Below are 20,290 nucleotides of genomic sequence, written 5' to 3'. Positions count from 1 at the left end.
TAGAAGCAGAGGCCCCCAAATGGCACGGGTGCAGGCAAAGGGCAAGCGGTGCACCCACCCTGCCACCCGTCCGCAGCCCAGACCAGCCTGACCTCTCGGCCGGCTCACGTCACACCGTCCAGAGGGAGGGCACAGCCCCCACAGCCATCACCTCTACCGTGACAACTGCCTCCACCCCAGCCTCAGGCCTGCCCCGGGGAGGGTGAGGGGGCAGCCTGCAAACTTACCCTGCTCACCGGCCTCCATCCCACCCGGCTGAGTGGTCTGAGGGCCCCCAAGGGCAGGAGATAGTAGAGGACAGTCAGGGGCCAAGAGCGAAGTTTCAGGGCGGGTCTGGACATGCAGCTCCACTGGCCCAGCCTCCGCCTCAGGGCCAGCTGGGGGAAGTGCAACCTGCAGGGCAGATGTCCAGGCACAACCAGGGTCAGCGACCAGGGGCTGAGGGGCCCCGCCCACCCCAGCAGGGTAGCCCCTGCCTGTCCTCCCGCCCTCCCCAGCTGCTCTGGCCAGGGCCCCGCGTCTCCAGCCCATTCCCGGTCGGGGATTTGGCTGCTCCTGCCCGGCAGCCCCACTCCCCAAAATCTCCACCTGCCCGCGGCTGAGGACAGGGAACCCGGGCGCTAAGACACTGGGGGTGAGGCCCGGCCGCACAGGAACTGGGGAGCCTGGGCGTGCTCCCCTTGAGCCCCAAGCAGCGCCCAGCAGAGGGGAAGCTATTGCCACCACGCTGCTGCAGGGGCTGGGATCTCCCACCTGACAGACAGACTCGCGCCGAGCCGGAGGAGCTGGCAAGGGACACACACAGACGCGCACAGCCTCCTCGCAGCCCCAGCGCAGCGCCTGGGGGCTCTTCCGCAACAGGATCCTAAACCCATCGGAGGCTGGGAAGGGCCCTCCTCTCACCCCTAAAGGCTGTGTCCCGACTCTGGGGCCACGCCCCTGACCCAGACCCCTCCTTTCAGCCGCGGGAGGTGAGCCTCTCCCGAGACCCACCCCCCAGATCCAGTGCATTTGGCACAGGCTCGGCCTTGCGCTAGCTGCAGAGGCTGGGACAGGTCTCTCCCCCGGAACGCTGGCCTCCCGAGGCACAGCAGCGACACCCGGGCTCCCCTGTCACGCACCACGGCCTAGAAAATAGTGGAGGCCCCGGTACAGCCATCAGGCGACCACACTGCCCCCCACTGAGGGAGCCCCTAGGCCTCGGTTTTGTCATCCGCAGAAGGACTGCACTCAACCGGACAGTGCGAGGCTCCCATCTGCGCCTGTGTTCCCAGAGGACTGTGAGAACTGGGTTCTCAGAGGGCTGTGTCCTCTGCCCCCAGTTGCTGAAAAAACAGGAACAAAGAGGCATCTCTGCTGACACTAAAAGCAGAAAAAATGGAGAACTAAGGCACTGGCCAGCCCCTGCAGTCCACTGATGGGAGCGGAAGGTGGCCGCCGGCCCTGCCTCCCACCCCACCCTGCTATGTTTTCAAGGACCAGGGAAGGTATGAAGGGCCAAGCAAAGCTGACAAATCACTGCGCCCCCACTCCACCCACCCAGCCCCTCACTGCAGCAGCACCGGACCAATCCCGGAAGAGCTGCACCCTCCCCCAGCGGGTGGGGGGGCGCCCGGGGGGTGGGAAGCGGCAGTTAGGGTGCAGCAGACAATGGGCCACCAGCCTCCTGGAACCACAGGTACCTGAAGCGGGCTCTCCGACTTAGGCCCCCAGGACCGGGCCCCTCCAGTCGAGGGGGCTGATGCCCAGGCCCCCTGCCGCCACCTCCACCTCGGGGCCGCTGGACGTGAACTCTGACCTTCCGGAGGTCGTGGCGGGGCACCGCGGGGTTAGGACGAGGCGGGCAGCATCTCACCATTTCGCTGCACGGAGCTCCGGTCCTCGCCGCGCTTCTGACTGACACATGGTGGGCGGCGCGAGGCGCGCTCGCCTTTGTTTCTCCTCCTTCCTCCCTTCCCCCCAGTCAGCGGGCGGCTCTCCTGCTACTGCGCGGCGGCTCCTCCGCCAGGGCTGGGGCTCCGCCAGACCCCTGGGGGCTGAAGGGCTGCTCCGCCTCTCGGCTCCGCGGCGCAGGTTGGAGGTCCGGGCTACGGCAAAGACAGGCACTGGTCACGCACCTGCCCTGGCCCGCCGCCCACAGCCCCCGGGCTTGGCCACCTGCCTGCTCCAGGAGCGGATGCCAGGGAGGGACCTGGCAGTGCTGGGCGCAAGGCGCACAGGCGGGAATCTGAGCCCGGGGCTCCAGCTGGCGTCGTCAGCCTGTCTGCAGCCAGGGCAGCCCCTCCCTCCCGGGACCTGACCCATTTCCTTTCAACTGAGGAGCATCTGAGGAATGAGGGAGCAGGACATGGGGGAGACCCTGGGCATCTGACGCACAGATCCTTAGAGCTCTCACAACCTTGCGCTGGCCCCCCAGACCCCCTTGGAAGACACGCACCCGAGTGACCTCAGGGAAACTAAGGTGGGGCTGGGAACCTGCCAGGACTGAAGCCCAAACCGGCCCCACCTACCCTTCCCAGCCTGGCCGGGGAACAGCACTCTGGGGGTTCCAGGGCGCCCCGCCTGCTCTCTGGGAAGACAGGCCTGGACTCCACAGCCCTTCAGTCCAGCCTCACAGATAACAGGGAGGAGGAGAGCAAACATTCCACGTTGTTGCCATTTCAGCCCAAGGACAGCGGTCCAGACCCCAGAGGATGCGCGCTGACGGGGAGCCGGCCCCGCCCGCCTGCTGCCAACCCTCACCTCAGCTCTGGAAGGAGACAAGCACCTGCTGCCATCTTTACAAGAAGAAACCTGGGCACAAAGATCTACTGCCGGAGCAGAGAACCGACCCAGTCGAGGACTCTGCCCCGGGCCAACACACGATGACAGAGCACGAGACCCCAACTCAAAAGTGGCTCTACCCACACAAGCAGCAGCTGACACTCCGGCAAAACCACTGCGACCTCGGCCGTGAAAATGCCGGCCCTGCCTGGCAAGTCGCTGGCGCCCCAAGTGTACAACGGGCTCCGGGTGCCGAGGCAGGACGACTAATGACCAGATGTAAGCGTGGAAGGTGCGCACCCACCAGGGCTCACCCAGCAGCAAGCCCCCTCGCCAAGCATCAGAGCAGACACGGGCCTCCCCCGCCAGAGCCCCGTGGTCACCCGTTTTTGCCCCAGGCCTGTGCTGAGACTCCCACTGGCTCTCCCACCCATCAGGCCACCAACCACTCTGCCCCAGCACTGAGCACACACCCCATCCCTTCCCGCTCTTCAGGCCCTGGGGCTCCACGGTGGCCTCCTGCCAGCTCCCCGGGAACTGGCCCAGAAGAGCGGCGGGCAGTCAGGGTTGAACCTGGCACTTGGCTCTCAGGAGGAGGGGAATCTCTTGCACAGCCTGGGATTCCTGGTGGAGGGCACCTGCAGGGCGGGAGAGTGCCAGTCTCCTGCCCATCTCCTGCCCTGCCACGTGGGCTGTGCCCACTGCAGCCAGACAGGCGTGGTGAGGCGCCCCCAGACCAGCTGGGTCCAAAAGCCTCCAGTCCTCAAAGTAGGTCCCCAGCTGGCCTCTGCATTTCATGCTCCCCCATGGGCTCCGGTCCGGGGGTATGAACAGACCCTCGACCCTCCTCCCAAAGTGGGGAACTCCAAGGGGGCCAGTGAAAGGAGCTGCTGTCCTGGAGGAACTCTGGAAACTCGGGCACAAGGTACTTCCACCTCTGTCACTCCGCCCCCTCACCTGCTACAGGACGCTGAGACCAGGGGCTCAGCGCTCTTCCCAATCACCACAGCTGGGTCCCAAAAGGTCCCCAGGCAGCAGACATGACTTTGGCTGACCCCCAGGGTCAATAGCACCTATTGTCCAGCTTGGAGCTTCGGAGTGGAGGGAAGGGGGTTCCTAGATGTCATGCCATGTCCGAAGAGCAGAGGCACGGCCGTGGCCAGCAGTGCCCACATCCCCTCCCCGCTAGGGGCGCGCGCCTCCCGCACTGTTGGTGGCCCTGGACATAAGTCAGAGCTTCCACTCTCCCTGGCTCCTGGTGGCCTGGGGAGTGAGGGGGAGCCTGAGGAGGAACCTGCAAGGAGGGAACCCTGAAGCAGGGACATGTAGACACCTTCCCTCTCTCCTGAGTCAAGGCCACTGCGGAGGTGAGTTCTGGGCGGTGGCCAGGAGGGCTGTACAGTCATTATGTGGCTTACAGGTCAGCCACCCAGAACAAGAGGACTGAGGTGGCTTTGGACGGCTGGGAACAGTCTGACACTGCAGCCCTGACCACCCTCCCGAGAGCAAGGAAGGGCTTTGCAAGGCGCCCGCGTTCTCCGGGTCTCGCTGACTCCCCTGGAAATCAGGCAAGGGCATTCCTCCAGCTCACCTGCCCACTGTGCAGGTCACAGCTGTGCCCTAGAACAACCGCTCAGGAGCCCGGTACCTCACTTCCACTTGGCGCAGCATCACCCCCCAGGCCTGACTGCCAACACCTTTACACACCCACAGTCTGGGGGAAGAGGGGCGCTGCCACCGGGAAGATGGCGGAGCAGGCGGAGGCTGCGGTTCTGAAAGCGGCGCCTAAGCAATGAGGACGGTGGCGGCGGGCACTGCGACTAGGAGGCCAAGGCCTGGCCGTGGGGCAGGGGGGAGGGATGCCACCTTTCCAGAACATGCTGTTCTACGAGTTGATGCGGTGCAGTGCTGCAGAATCCCGATCCACCCCTCGCCACCCAGGAGGCAACAGCATCCCCTCCGTGGAATGGAACATTCCAGTTGAAGTCTTAAAAAAAGAAACAGCAGGCCCAAAATGGAGTCACTTGGGCCAAGCCCAGAACACGCCTCCAAACGAAGATTTAGAATCTCACTGAACTGTCGTTTCTACCCTCCCCACTTAGTCCTGCCAGCACCGGGAGCGCAGGTATCTGAGGCAGACGCCTTCTCCTAAAGGAAAATAGTCTTACCTGAAACTTTTTATTTTTGCTAAAAAATAAATCTCACGCCACCTTATTTCCGACCATAAAAAACCTGTCGTTTTGCATAGCCCTCCCCCGCAGCTTTCTAGACGGGATACTGTCCTATTCATGCATCATTTAATAAAACCAATTAGATCTTTAAATTTACTTGATTGAATTTTGTTTTTCAGCAGGTCGGGTGGCGAGCCCAGATGAGTTACTTGTTGCCACAGGTGTGTGTGGGGAGGGCGGAGGAGGGGGTGCTCCTGCCAGGTTCCTTGGACCTTGGATTAAGAGGTGGGTCTCTGCTAGGCCGGGAAGGGAGTGAGGAAGTCGGGCCTGGGAGCCTTGAACAGTCCAAGACAACCAGAGAATTTGCTCATGCTGAGAGGAAGCGGCACCGAGTGCCAGTCACCCACCCGAAACCTTAGCAGTAAGCCCCCCAAACCTTCCACCACCCCAAACGTTCATACCTTGGAGGGTGCAGGGCATACTTCCTCCTGGTCTACCGACAGCGCCAGGAGAGGAGCAGCGGTGTCCAGGTGGGACTACCAGCCTCCCCCCCCCCCCCTTCCAAGGCAGGCAGCAGACAGACTTCCAAAGTAGGGAAGGAGAAAATGGATTCTCAGAGGACAAAATGGGAGAGTTGCCGCAGCCTCTGCAGCCCCGGTTCGATCCCCGGCCACCGGAGGCGGGGCCCACGCTCCCCTCAGCAGTGTCCTTCAGTCCTTCTGCCTGCTCTGCTCCCCGCTCTGGCGAATTCTCTCACCCTCCCGTGCTTCTGACTGTACCCAGTGCTTGTATAAATCAATCAATCAATCAATCAATCAATCAATCTTTTTTTTTAAAAAAAAAAAAAAGGGAGAGTCGCATTGGGGAAGCCTTGGGCAAGAGAAGAGGAAGCAAAGGGAAAGCCCTGAGGTGCTTCTCAGAGGAGGGACTGCAGGGGATGGACTGGGCATCGGTTCTTCCTCAAGCCTCTCAACCAAGGCCCCTTACCCAGGCAGCCGCAGGCACCAGCAGGGGCCAGGGCCTTGCACAGGGCAGCAGCTAGGGCCTTGCCAGCCCTTGGGTGGCAAGACGGTGACAAATTCTGACAATCCTGGGTCCCACTGGGCAACAGTGCCGCTTCCCCTCCCCCTGGGGTGCTCCTACCTCAGCCCTTTCGGCAGCCCTGAGAAAATCAGCCCCGAGCTCACAAGGCAGGAGGGGGCCCGGAGCCCAGGACGCCAGGATTTCCCTTCCCTCCAGCGCGAAGGGCGAGGAGATGCCACAGGATGTGGAGGAAGTGAGCTCACGCCGCCTGGCCCGTGACCTCGCGCTCAGAAGCCGGCAGCTGATCCCCAAGGTGGGGCGGGGTGGGCGCCTCGATCCCAGGCCCTCCCGGCTCTAAGCGTAAGCGCTGACCCCCACCCCAGGGCGCTGAGGGCCCCTCCCCACGAGCCCCGGAGGCAGCACTTCAGGCCGGGGGCTCCAGCGCGGAGGGCGCACTCACCAGCAGGTGGGCCAGGCCCGCTCGCTTCCGGCCAGCAGCCGCGACTCCGACTCCCGGGGAGGCCCCGCCGCGGAAGTTAAGGGGGGTGGGCGGGGCCCGGCGCAGCCACTCAGGCTGCCGGGGCGGGGCCGGGACGCCAGACCACACCCAGACCACACCGGACGGCCCCCGGACGGCCCCCTCCGGCCAGGCCGCGGCCCCAGGACCCTGGAAGAGGCGGGGCTGGGCCGAGGGCCAGGAGGAGGGGTGCAGAGATAGCGGGAATAGGGTACTTCCCCGCAGCTGCCTCCGGGGACTGGGGGCCAAGGCCCCACCCCAACTCCTCTCCCCTCTTGCACCAACCCTCCGGGCAGGATCAGGACCTCCAGGTACCAGAGATCTCACCCAGGAGGCCCAGCGTCTCCCCCGGAAAGAGGAGAAAGACACCTCCAGCCTTGCTCCTTTCTACACCTCATCATAAAGACACAGCCCCCACCCCGCCCCCCTTCCTCCTCCAGGCCGCCCTCTAACACACCAAGTCCCCTGGTGCAGACCCAGTGGGCGAGGTCCACCCCCTGCTGAGCAGCACATTCCACAGCTGGGAGGAGGAAGCTGTGGGGGTGATTCCTGGGGGTCTGTCTAACCCTCTATGTGATAGGGAGCCAGTTTGTGGGCTCAGCATCCTACCTCCATGCCCACAAGCACTCAGTCAACCTGGGGCAGAATGAACCATTTTAACATGTTTTTGTGGTGGGGGAGGCCGGGCACGGAACACGATGAACCTAACAAGGCTGCTGCGCAGCAGGACCCCCCAGCCCAGCTCGGACTGCGCGGAAGGCTCCGCGCTTCTGAACAAGGATGAAACCCCGAGAGCTTCCCACCACTGCTAACACCTGCTGGGCTGTGAGGAGCAGGCAGCTGTGTGCAGAAAGGCGGCCCTCACACTGTCCTTGGCGTCTCAGCGAAGCTTCAGACCTCTACTCACCTCAGCACCCTGCAAACGGCGCGAGACGATAAAAAAAGGAGTTAAAGCTCCAGGAGATGCTGACACAGAATCCCAGCGACACAAAATCCAGAACCTGAAAGATGCTGGAAGACTGCTGACTCCCCCAACGCCTCCGGTACCCCAGACCAGGCCACACAAATTCCACGCACAGAAGGGAGCTAGGCCAAGTCAGAGCAGGAGAGGGAACTAAGGTCTGCAGGTCAACCACCCAGGGGCCGTCTGCTCAGTGGCTTCCAACACGCAAGTCTACAGAATCACCCACGGGCTCCTCCCACCTCTACCAGAGGTGGGAGAACCATTCTGTGGCTCTGGGGAGATAGGTGTTTAGAAAATGCATGACTGGGCCCCCAGGTGTGCCCTGAGGTTAGCCCTCCTAACCTTCTAAGCCGCCCTCCTCCATGCGCAAGTTCAGGAAGAAGATGCCTTTTGGATTCCAGACAATAGTTAACAAATGATTTCTGGGAAAAACAAAAACCCTTTGATTTTTTTCACTTTCTCACTCTGCATGATGTCTCTTCCGGCACAGAGCCCTTCCTTTCCACGAGTCCCCTGGGTGGGAGTGCCCCCTAGTGCAAATGCACGGCTCTGCAGGCCCCAAGCCACTAAGGCAACAGCACCTGCGGTAGGGCCTCCCAAGTGAATTTTATACAGGGGCTGGAAGGCAGCTGCAGGGCAGGGGGAGCAGGTGTTCTCTGCTAATTCTCATTCCCTGGGGGCCAGTGGAGGCCCCGTGAGGAAAACCAGTGACAGCTGGTGTCTCAGGACAGGCAGGTGATTGATCAGCCTCACAGAAGCTTCGGTAGAGAGCCCAGACACCAAGTGCCATCAGGCCATTTCTTCATCTGTAAGATTCTCCCAGCTCTGTCAAACCCCACCTCGTGGTGGCAAAGATTCTCAGAGGTTCCACCACCCACACGTCTGCTCTAATGCCCTCCGGTCCATCCAGGGTCCCTCCAGGGTCCCTCCAGCAGCAACCTGAGGCTCAACCCAGGCACAGAAGGGTGGCCTGCCGCATGACAAAGAAAACACAGTGCTTTAAGGGCGCTCATTGGGTCCAGGAGAAAGCTTCACACAGGGCCTGAAAGCATCCAAGTCGCCACCCCAGACGCCTTCCAGCCCTGAGGCCAGCGTTGTCTTATTCCACGTTCTCAGGCGTAGCCCTCCCCTCTTCCACACACTGGTCACTCAAAGCCTGGGAGGCAGTTCCTGGGTGGCACAGATTGTCCCAGGGTTGGGGAGACCGGTTAGGGAACTGGGGTCTGGCACAGCCTGAGCCACCTTGGGGGCGTGGCTGCCACTGTCCTTGGTACTAAGTCCCCCCACCTTCATACCCTCCCCACCTGCCTTCTGTTTCCTCAACACCTACTAGTTAAGTAAAAAGGTACTGAATCCCTGCTCCCCGCCGGCGCGAGGCCAGGCATTCAGTACATCATTTTCATTTAGTAACTTGGAGGGAGTTAACAGCAGCCTTTTTACAGATGAGAATAAAAAGGCTTTCGTAATTACATAAAGTTTAAAAATACACAGGCTATGCTCAATCATGTCCAGGGTCCTGGTCACCGAGGAGCGTGCGGAGTGGGGATCCTCGGCGCCCCAGACAGGGGTGTACAGTGCACTTCACAGGGTCCTGTTCAACTTCTTAAGTTGGAGAACGGGAGAATGGCTGTCTCCATTCCCCTTTTCAAGAACTGGAGTGCCACACTGTACATTTGTCTCTTTTCAATTCTAAACTAAGGTTAGAACCAAGGAGACAGGGGCCTCCCTGGTGGCGCAAGGGGTTAAGACACAATCTATGAAGCTGTCCGCAGCCACTGCAGCCCAAGTGTGATCCCGGGCCAGGGAGCTGCCCACATGGCGCAGCAGACCTCTCCTGTCTTGCCTGCTGCTCCCCTCAGCAGTGTCTTTCAGTCAATCTGCCTGTTCTGCTCCCCACTCTGTCTCTGGTGGATCCTCTCATCCCCCACACCTCTGGCCTGTACCCCAGCTCTTGTATGCATAAATAAAAAATAAAATCATAAAAAAGTCTTGGAAATGGGGCCGGTTTTGAAAACAGGAGAGTTGGATGTGAAATGTGGGCACTCTAATGGGAACATAAGCAAGGCACAGCAGACACATTCACTCATCCAGATCAAGACCTTCCTTCATTGAGACCTTCTCTCCAAATTCATTCATTTAAGACCTTTGCATCTGATCTCCATTGTAAACCACTGCCTAACTGCTGTCCCTGCCTGTGACTCCGCTTCCGTATCACCTGCTGCTAGGCGCTGCTAACCTGTGCCCGGCGTCTCTGAAAGAGCTGCACACCGGTGCCCGATCCTCTGGCACTGCCTCTAAAAGAGCTCCACTGCCGGCTTGTGCCCAGCATGTCTAAAGAGCTGTAACACTGGTGCCTGATGCTCTACATCGCCGCCTGCTGATATTGCTGACCTGTGCCCGGCCACCTCTAAGAGTTTCCACCACTCCTGTCCTTCCAGCACCACCACCTGACGGCCACCCCTGCCTGCAGCACACCCGGCGCAGCCTCCTGGTGCCGTTGAGTCCAGCACTATGTCCACAGCACCACCCATGACTATCTCCAGCTGCAGTGAATTGTTTCCTGGTCCACTGCTCATTGGTGTGCCCCCAGCTCTAGACTCTTGTATAAGGACAACACCATCTTGCACAAGCACCTTTTGATTTTGGCTACTGGACACTGCAGGCACTATCTGGGGTAAGAAAGCCAGCATGTCGTGGCCTTGGAAACTCCTTTTCCCCTAATTTCCTTTTTATTAGTAAACCCAGTTGTTGTTGCACTCTGAGCCTGAGCCAAGCCTTGCAACTGTGAGCCCACAGGTGAAGACCCGCGAAACGTGACAGTCCCAGGTTTGCAGTTTCAAAATCATGAGTCATTTTCCATTTCGCACCATCCAATCCATCAGCACATCCTGTTCACTCTCCCCTCAAAACACACTTAGAATCAGGTCCCTCTCCCCACTTCCACCACTCCCACACCTGGGTCTAAGCCACCACCTTCTCTGCCAGGACACAAAGTCTCCCAACAGGTCTCTTGCCTCCACCCCAGCTTCCCCACAGTCTGGCTCAACAGCAGCCACAGCACGCTGATCACCAAGATGATTCAAACCTCACGCAGAGAACAAGCCCTAAACGACTGATGCTCCAGCCTTCCACCTCTCTGTCCACTGGGCACTGCACGCACTATTTAAACCACTGCCTAACTGCTATCCCTGCCTGTGACTCCGCTTCCGTATCACCTGCTGATAGGCGCTGCTAACCTGCGGGCCCTGAGTTCTTTCTCAACAAACAAGCAAATCTGTCTCAAGCCTCGGCCTGGACCCCACTCCCGTCTGACACCATCATGGCTCACCCCTCTACTCCCACAACGCCTGCTCACATGGCACTGAAGCCCTCCTGCTCTGACTGCTCAGTTCTGGCCCAGCTCTACCCCAGGCTGAGACACCTGTACCCTTCACTTGTTTAACTTTTCCTCACAGCATTTCAACTGCTTGACATGTGTATGTGTCCATTTGTTCCTGTCTGTCTCACACTAAGAAGGGGAGCTCCTTGGGGACAGGAACTCTAGTTCTATTCACTAATGGATCCACATCTCAAAAGGACCTGGTATGCTGAAGGAGCTGCAATATCTGTAGAATAAATGAGTAAATTCAAGAAGAGAGGGATCATGTTCATCTATGACAATACTTGTTTGGGTAACGTCCAGTGTGGTTCATGTACTCGCCACAATGCCCACTACGAATGGGTACAAGAGTTTCAGAACATGCATACTACAAACTATAAGGATGTCCTTGTCCTTGCACACAGCAATTCCACACCCAGGCGTTCACTCTAAGAAAAAGGCCTATGTGCAAAGTCGCATTCTATATCACTCGCGATGACACAGTCACTGGTCTGCCAGAACCCACTGTAGTGGTAAAGCCACTGAAAATGCTGTCATGCAACCCAGCAAAATGTCACATAGCAAGAAAAGTAGAAAAGACAAGATACAAACCAGCAACATCCGTTTGAAAATTGAGACAAGGATAGGTAGTGTGTGCATTAAAACATAATCATGATTACACAATCGCAGTGATATTGTGACAAGGGGTAGAATACTGACTATCTTCCCTAATTTTCAAATTCAAACTTAAAAAAGGGCCACCTGACACTTTTAAAATGAAAGGCAATATCTACAATGAAAACTGTAACCAAAAAACTGCTAGGATAAATGAATTTAATAAGATGATAGACTTACATATTGCTAATGGGAACACAAAATGAAATGGAACAACTACTTTCAAAAGGCTGATGGTTTCTAATTAACGTTTATATAAATATACGTTTACCATCTGATTAAGTATTTGCACTTTAAGTATTCAAACAAGAGAAAAACAAATGTCCAAAGCCTCCCTGGTGGAGCAAGGGGTTAAGACGCAACCCATGAAGCTGTCTGCAGCTACTACAGCACAAGTTTGATCCCTGGCCCTCCAGGGAGCTACCCACATGGCACGGCAGACCTCTCCTGATTCGCCTGCTGCTCCCCTCAGCGTGTATTTCAGTCAATCTACCTGTTCTGCTCCCCACTGTCTCTGGTGAATCCTCTTACTCCTTCCCCATACCTCTGGCCTACACGCCAGCTCTCGAATGCATAAATAAATAAATCTTAAAAGACACACACAAATATTCATATTGACTTATGAATAGTCAAAATATGCAAACAATCCAACTACCCACCAATAGATGGATTAAAATTAATTTGCAGGGCCTCCCTGGTGGTGCAAGGGGTTAAGCACAGCACTATGAAGCAATCCGCAGCCTCTGCAGCATGAGTTCGATCCCTGGGCGGCCAGGGAGCTACCCAAATGGTGCAGCAGACCTCTCCTGTCTCGCCTGCTGCTCCCCTCAGCAGTGTATTTCAGTCTGCCTGTTCTGTTCCCCACTGTCTCTGGTGAATCCTCTCACCCCCCATACCCCTGGGCTGTACCGCAGCTCTTGTAGGGATAAATAAGTAAATCTTTAAAAAAAATTATTTTGCAGAGGGGCTTCCGGGTGGCGCAGGGGTTAAAGTCTCAGTGCTATCAAGCTACGGCCAGCCACTATGGCATGAAGGATAAATGAATTTATCCTTTTATGTGTAAATAAATAAATCTTTAAAAAAAAAATTTCAGTACATCTACCCAATGAAATGCTACTCAGCAATATAAAGGAATGAACTCTCAATATATGCAACAAGAATGGATCTCAATACTATAGTCAGTAAAATTAATCACAAGTAACAGGTATGTATTATTCTCTTTATATAAATTGTCTTAAAAGACTAGTCTATAGTGGCCTCCCTGGTGGCGCAGCGGGTCGAGTGCAGCGCTGTGATGCTGTCCATAATCTCTGCAGCACAGGTTCAATTCCCAGCCGCCCAGGGAGATGCCCACATGGCGCAGCAGACCTCTCCTCTTCACCCGCTGCTCCCCTCAGCAGTGTTTTCGGTTGTCTGCCTGTTCTGCTCCCGCTCTGTCTCTAGTGAATCCTCTGACTGCACTTCTGTCCTGTACCCCAGTTCTTGTATAAATAAATCTTAAAAAAAAAAGACTAGTCATAGTGACAGAAAGTAGATCAGATTGAAACTCTACATGTTCTCTTCTTGAGCATGGTGATGATAACACAGGTATGCACAGTGATCAAAAACCAAGGAGCTACTTGCTTTCAAGGGGTCTATCTCATTGTATATAACATAGTATCTCAGTAAAGTAGGCTGAAAATTAAGTCAACCTTGAATAACACAAAAGTATATTTGGAGAGATTTTCTGGAAATGCTTCTGAACAATGGGAATGAAATTAATAACGGGACAGAGGCCATCTTCAAGTAGCAAACTTGAATCTACATCATGTTTTATTTAAAAACTTTTGAGCTGTCTCTTTAATAATAAATGTTAACAATCCAGAGTCCAAACCACAGCCAAAAGCCTAGAAAGGCTATGTTCATGTGGGATTATGGATCATCATTGTTTTCATCTTAATATTTCATTATACTTGGGGCCTCCTGGTGGTGCAAGGGGTTAAGACGCAGTACTATGAAGCTAGCTGATGCTACTGCAGCATGCATGAGTTTGATCCCCAGCTAGGGAACTAACCACATGGTGCAGCAGACCTCTCCTGTTTCACCCACTACTCCCCTCAGCAGTGTGTTTCAGTAGATCTGCCTGTTTTGCTCCCCACTCTGTCTCTGGTGATTCCTCTCACCCCCCCATACCACTAGCCTATACCCCATCTCATGTATGCATAAATAAATATATAAGATCTTTATTTAAAAAAAAAAAGGAGAGGAGGGCCTTCTTGGTGGCACAAGGGGTTAAGTCTCAGCACTATGAAGCTATCAGCAACCGCAGCCACTGCAGCATGAGTTCAATCCCCAGCCAGGCAGCTGATCCACATGGCACAGCAGACCTCTCCTGTCTTGCCCACTGCTCCCCTCAGCAGTGTATTTCTGTAAATCTAACTGTTCTGCTCTCCACTCTGTCTCTGGTGAATCCTCTCACCCCCTACCCCAACCCCTCCCCGCACCTCTGGCCTATACCTCACAGTTTTTTTTATGTATAAATAAATCTTAAAAAAAGTCTGATGCTCCCTCCTCCTAAGAGCTGTCCCCTCTCCCCATCCCAGAGTACAGTCAGCAGTGAATGGGGTAGCAAGATTTTCCAGTATGAATTCTTCTATGTTGTTACAAAAAAAAAAAAAACCAAACCAAAACAAAAAAACACCTATTTAAATAAAGGAAAGGTATGGATATGAATTTTTTAAGATCACTAGCAGGCAGGCCAGGCAGATATGAATGCTTATCTGCATTATCACAGACAACTTTTCAAGTCAGTATACTCAAATTCACTTCACTTTTTTTTTTTAAAGATTTATTTGTTTGTTTGTTTGTTTGTTTATACAGGCACTGGGTACAGTCAGAAGCGCGGGAGGGTGAGAGAATTCACCAGAGCCAGAGTGGAGAACAGAACAGGGAGACTGACAAAGTACACTGCAGAGGGGAGCAGCGGGAGGCAGGAGAGGTCTGCGCGCCATGTGGGACCCTCACCCGGCGGCCGGGGATCGAACCGGTGCTGCAGAGGCTGCAGGCAGGTTCGCAGCCTAGCGCTCCACCAGGGAGGCCCCAAATTCACTTCACATTTTAAACAGAGTCCTCAGAGAAGGAGGTGCCTCAAGTATACAGCAAATCTGGGTGGACAGGGAGCTTGCTTCTAGCTCTTGCTATCAGTTTAACTTCTGTACTAAGAATAGCTTTTACTAGCAATGTCGTTTCATTGAGAGAAAATGGGATTTGGTGTCCCCAAAGCTAAGTTCTGGAACCTACTCTGTCACCAAGTAGGCTTTCCATTTGTGAAATGGCTCTGACATCTGCCCTGCCCACCTCAGTGAGCTGACTGACATAAGGTATTCCCACCATGTTCTTTTTTTTAAAGATTTATTTATTTATGCATACAAGAACGGGGGCATAGGCCAGAGGTGCAGGAGGTGAGAGGACCCACCAGAGATAGAGCAGAGGACAGAACAGGCAGACTGACCGAAACATACTGCCAAGGGGAGCAGCGGGCAAGAGGTCTGCCGTGCCATGTGGGTAGCTCCCCACCCAGGGATCGAACTCATGCTGCAGGGGCCGCAGACAGCTTCACAGGCTGCGTCTCAACCCCTTGTGCCACCAGGGAGGCCCAATTACCACCACGCTCTTAGGCTTTCTGATTAAGAGGGATAACCAAATGCTTTCAGGCACAAGAGAAGTTTACAAGATGGGGAAGGAAGCAAAGGCTTCCTGCTGGTAACCCAACCAGCAGGCGCTAACAGGAATCAATATTTCATGTGAGGGGAAGGTTCCACTGGTCCTGGACCCATGTCTATATCCTGGAAGTCCAGAAAACACTTCTTGGTAAACAAAATCATTCAATCACCTCAACACATCAGCATGCCAATGCGGTTCATCTCAGAAGTTAACTATCAGCCTTTCTTCAATCACCTCTGTAAGTGCCAGACTTGGTTTCAGGAGATGAAAGAATTATACACCAGCAAAACCACCACCAGAAATTTTCATTTGCCACTTAAAAACAGAGCCCTGGGGGAAAACTTAGAGATTATCTTCCCTTGGTTCCTAAATCTGGCTTATCAGAATCACTTAGGGGAGTGATCTTGAGGCACACCCAAACTTTCTAAATCTCTGGGAGACCAAAGGACCTACCATTTTAAAAGCTCCCCAACAATTCAGACAATCAGCCAGATGGAGATTCTCCCTCATTTTTTCATGAGACAACAGTGATTAAGTAGGGTCGAGGGGAACTCTCCCCCACAGTCTGCTGCCTCTCTTGAAATCCTATCATGTCAACTGAGTACAGACCATTTCCCCTTCACATTTCTCATTTCCCAAAGTGAAATGTTGGTATCCTACGTAGAAATCCGGGTTCTGTGGCCATTTTACTCAAACAAAAGAACAGTATCTAGCTTAAGTGCTGCTTTCTACCAAAAGGGGTTTGAGACCACCTGCTGCTCTAGGCCCTCTGCTCCAGTGTCCTGTCACTATCCAGACCCCAGAATTTATAAATCAATCAATGCTATCCTCTTTACAATCTATCATCTGTCACGTGTTAATTCATACATGGCAGTAATCCCAACTCTCAAATGGTAGAAGTTAAAAACTACTGACATACGTCTCTGATGATTTTGGTGGTAGCAAATTTCTTTCAAATTTAAATTCTCTTGGGATATCTTTGAAACGGGTAGGAATTTGCTGACAGTGTGAGCTCGTCACAGGGTGAGTCAGTCTGTCAAATCGGTAGTCAGAGAGAAGCCAGCTTGGTTGTAACACTTGAGTGGGATCATATAATCACAGTCTAACAAGTACTTCACTTGTCTGAAAGCACAGGGTATGTTTATAGAAGTCATAGATCGTGGGAAATAAACAGAGTACAGCGTACTCTGAGAGTGTGGCCCACATCTATGCAGCTACTCTTCACCAAAAGGTTGTGTAAAACCTTTTTCTCTTGTCTAAGATAGGTTATTATAAAACCCAAGTGTTCTGAACATGCCAAAGGGTAGGCACATCGGCATGTAGAAAGGTATTTCTTTGGAAAAGGTCCCATCTGGATCTGTACAGCCAGTAGACTGAGTCGCAGGATGGTCAGAACTAAACTGAAATCCTTACAGAGGATTGATTCTCTTGGAGGAAGAGGAATTAAATGGAAATTCAAAACAGGGGTTTTGAAGAGCGCCTATAATGTCAACGTCAACAAAGAATCCAGGTAAACTGTTAGAGCTGGAAGAAAATCACGTCATATTCCAATCCAATGTGCTATCTGATAGAAAACAGAGGACCAGGTGGACAGTGACGTTCCCAAGGTCACACAGCTATGAGGGAGCATGGCTGGGGCTCCCCTCAGGACCTGGCCACTGATTTAGCTGAATTGTGATATGGAGTGGCTGAGGTCACCCAAATTGCAGCAGTCCAAATACATAAAGGGTGAAAGTAGAGACTTTTTCGAGGCTATCAGGGCCTATTAACGTTTCATCTTTTTCATTATCACTGAGGCCGAACATGGGGGCGAATAACTAAGGCCTGCTGCGAGCAGGATTTCTAAAATATGGCTGGAAGGCTCTGGTTCGAGGCCATTTTTTCTGGCTACAAGTGAGGTCCCCAGAACCAGAGGGAACACACAGCTCTTCTTAGAAGAGAAGGTGTTTATGCTTGAGATGAAACAGAATGCAATCTAGGCAAGAGAAGTGTTTCCATGTACAAAGCAAACAACACCACAGTGACTCCTGGAGGCAAATTGAATGAAACTAGAGTCATCTGGGGAAAGGCAACTCGTGCCTGGGGAAGCCACCTAGTTCAGGCCAAATTCCAAAGCAGCCTTCCTGCCAAGGGCACAGGACACAGAAGCTGCATGATAATGTACCTCTCAAGGACTTAAACTTACTGACAAGCCAAAAAATAAAGGTGAGTTTGTCCTCTTGCATTTTGTTAAATGGTGTCCAAAAAAAGGTCAGGGCCTCCCTGGTGGTGCAAGGGGTTAAGCACCGCACTATGAGGCAATCTGAGGCCTCCGCAGCACGAGTTCAGTTCCTGGCCGGCCAGGGATAAACCCACATGGCGAAACAGGCCTCTCCTGTCTCACCCGCTGCTCCCCTTAGCGATGTGTTTCGGTTAGTCTGCCTGTTCTGTTCCCCGCTCTGTCTCTGGTGAATCCTCTCACCCCCCCCACCCCCTCCAGCCCCGTGTCTCTGGCCTGTACACCAGCTCTTGTATGCATGAATAAGTAAATCTTTAAAAAAAAAAAAAAAGCCATAACTGATAAGGTCATTTTAAAACTTACACCTTATTATTCCATTTCATATTTACTGAATGTTTAACTGATTTAGGCGGTGTCCCTAGCACAAAGGAGTAAGACCATTCACTATGTGCCGTGCCTGCACAGTTCTATGACCCTGCCCATCCCCCCCATCAAGGGGGAGTGTTCTGAGCAATAATGATAAAGGAAGTTGATTATCTCAGTCTGGTTCCTGGTGAGAACTAGTCCACATCACAAAAGCCAAACCATTTCAGCTCCTGCTCCGACTAAGAAGGGCATGATGGCCAGCACGCCAGCCCTGACAGCAGGCATGAACTCTCGAGGATTTCAGCAGCAGGAATTTCTACCCAAAGGTAAGTCAGGAGAGCCTGATTCAATGCCGAAGGTATGTACTTCTGTATCTGGCCAAAATGTCACTTGGAGACATAAGCTCCATGAAAGTACAATTCACTTTTTCAAACATTTCATCAGTGGGGCAGTTTCAAAAGTGACAGTTGTGCTGAATAAGAACTCCAGGTGGTGCCACCTTATTCCTACCTCCCAGTGACCAGCAAGTTTGGGTGGAATCTCCAATCCCAGCTTCTCCAGTTCTTGTTCCCTGTACTTCTCATACTGTCGGTAGCCTGCGTACCCACTGCCGGTCACAAACAGAAGGCGCAAGGGGCGCAGCATGAACAAGGATCGAGGAGGGGCAGTGTGGACTTTTCTGGCATCTGTAACAAAAAATAGAGAAGTTCTGAGCTGGAGAGAAGGGGTAGGGATGAGTCACACAAACACAGCACCAACAGAAGGGTCAGGAAACATCAGTGCACCTTAGAAACTCAGTAAAGGTGACTGTAACCTGAAGGGATGTGCTCTGACAGGCAGGGCAACCCTGAGTCACTTCTAAAATGCTTCTGTCTCCAAATTGTGTCAGTAAGTAAGGGGCACACATCTTTCCTATGAATATAACATAATCTCGACTGCCACCACAGTGACAGAATTTATGATAGAAACATGAATCACAAAGAGATCAAGAAAATAACCAAGATTGCCCAGTTGGCCACCAACGGGTACAGGACTGGAAGCCGGGACCATTTCACAGCCAGGACTTTGACCTCACTTTTACAACTCAGGTCCAATTCTGATTGAACACTAGTATTGTCAAGCACAAAATCTCCTAAGCTCTTATAACTCAACAATAAAAAGATAATGACCCCATTTAAAAATATATGAAGGATTTGAATAGACATTTTTTCAAAGAAGATATAGAAGTGGCCAATAAGCACATGAAAAGATGCTCAACTGTTATAGGCTGAACTGTGTCCCTCCAAAATTCTTATGGTGAAGTCCCAACTACCCCATAGTACCTTAGACTATATGACCTTATTTGGAGATCAGGTCTCTACAGAGGTAATCGAATTAAAATAAGGGGTCTCCCTGGTGGCACAGGGGTGAAAGTCAGCGCTATCAAGCTATCGCCAGCCACTGCCGCATGAGTTTTATCCCCAGCCAGGGAACTACCCACATGGCGCAGCAGACCTCTCCTGTTTCACCCACTACTCCCCTCAGCAGTACGTTTCAGTAGATCTGCCTGTTTTGCTCCCCACTCTGTCTGTTGAATCCTTTCACCCCCTGCACCTCTAGCCTACATCCTAGTTCTTATATGCATAAATAAAATAAAAATTAAAATAAGGTCACTATGATGGATCCTAACCATAGGATTAACTAGTATCCATACAAAAAAGAACAATTTGGACACAGACACACAGAAGGCTACATGAGAATGAAAGCAGGGATCAGGATAATGTTTCTAAAGACCAAGAAAGCCAAAGATTGCCAGCAATCCATTAGAAGTCAGACATGGGACAAATTCTATCTCCCAGCCCATAGAAGAACACAATCGACACCTTGATCGAGGACCTTTCAAAACATGAGAAATTAATTTCTACTGTTTAAACTAGTCAGTCTGTGGTATTTTGCTACATCACCAAAACAAGATCACAAGTAATCAGGGAAATGAAAATCAAAGCCACAATGAGACTATGCCACACCCACTAGGATGATTAGAATAAAAGATAAGTGTTGGCAAGGATGCATGACTCTTCACATAGTGCTGCTGGGATTATAAACTGGGGCAGCCAATTTGAAAACCAGTTTGTTAGTTCCTTAAATTAAACATGAAACTGCCATATGGTCCAACAATTCTGCTCGTAGGTGTATATCTAAAAGAATTGAAAACATTCATTTACATGAAAACTTAGGCATGAATTTTCAATACCGGCATTATTCATAATAGCCAAAAAGTGGTAATAATCCAAATGTCCATCAACTGATGAATGAAAAAAAACAAGATGCGGTACATCCTCACGAAGAGAGTACTATTTGATAACAAAGAGGAAGTACTGACACATGCTACAATGTGAACCTTGAAAAGGCGAAAGAAGCCAGTCACAAAAGGATGCATACTGTCTAATTCCATTTACATGACGCGTCCAGTACAGGAAAACCGATAGAGACGTGAAGTAGACTCGTGACTGCTAGCAGCGGGGGGGTCAGGAAGAAATGCACAGCAACCGCT

The 20,290-nt window shown here is 52.9% G+C and overlaps 1 protein-coding gene across 5 annotated transcripts in view; it reads right to left on the bottom strand.

The window, feature by feature from the left end:
• The window catches only part of PISD (phosphatidylserine decarboxylase), a gene marked incomplete at both ends in the record, with an annotated part of 31,857 nt that overhangs the window by 3,065 nt on the left and 8,502 nt on the right, over positions 1-20,290 (bottom strand). For 3 of the 5 annotated variants that reach the window (XM_084254449.1, XM_084254451.1, XM_084254450.1), the window contains 2 exons: positions 228-393; positions 1,856-1,905. In XM_084254449.1, coding sequence (XP_084110575.1) covers positions 228-393; positions 1,856-1,905 — 216 coding nt within the window. Of the gene's footprint in view, positions 1-227; positions 394-1,855; positions 1,906-18,267; positions 18,444-20,290 lie in introns of those variants that run through there. The other 2 variants (XM_084254447.1, XM_084254448.1) reach the window with 1 other exon arrangement.

This window comes from Talpa europaea, assembly GCF_964194135.1.
Source record: "Talpa europaea genome assembly, chromosome: 14".
NCBI classification, from domain to species: domain Eukaryota; kingdom Metazoa; phylum Chordata; class Mammalia; order Eulipotyphla; family Talpidae; genus Talpa; species Talpa europaea.
The sequence above is the reverse complement of the archived record's forward strand: the minus strand, read 5'-3'. Positions and strand labels throughout refer to the sequence as shown.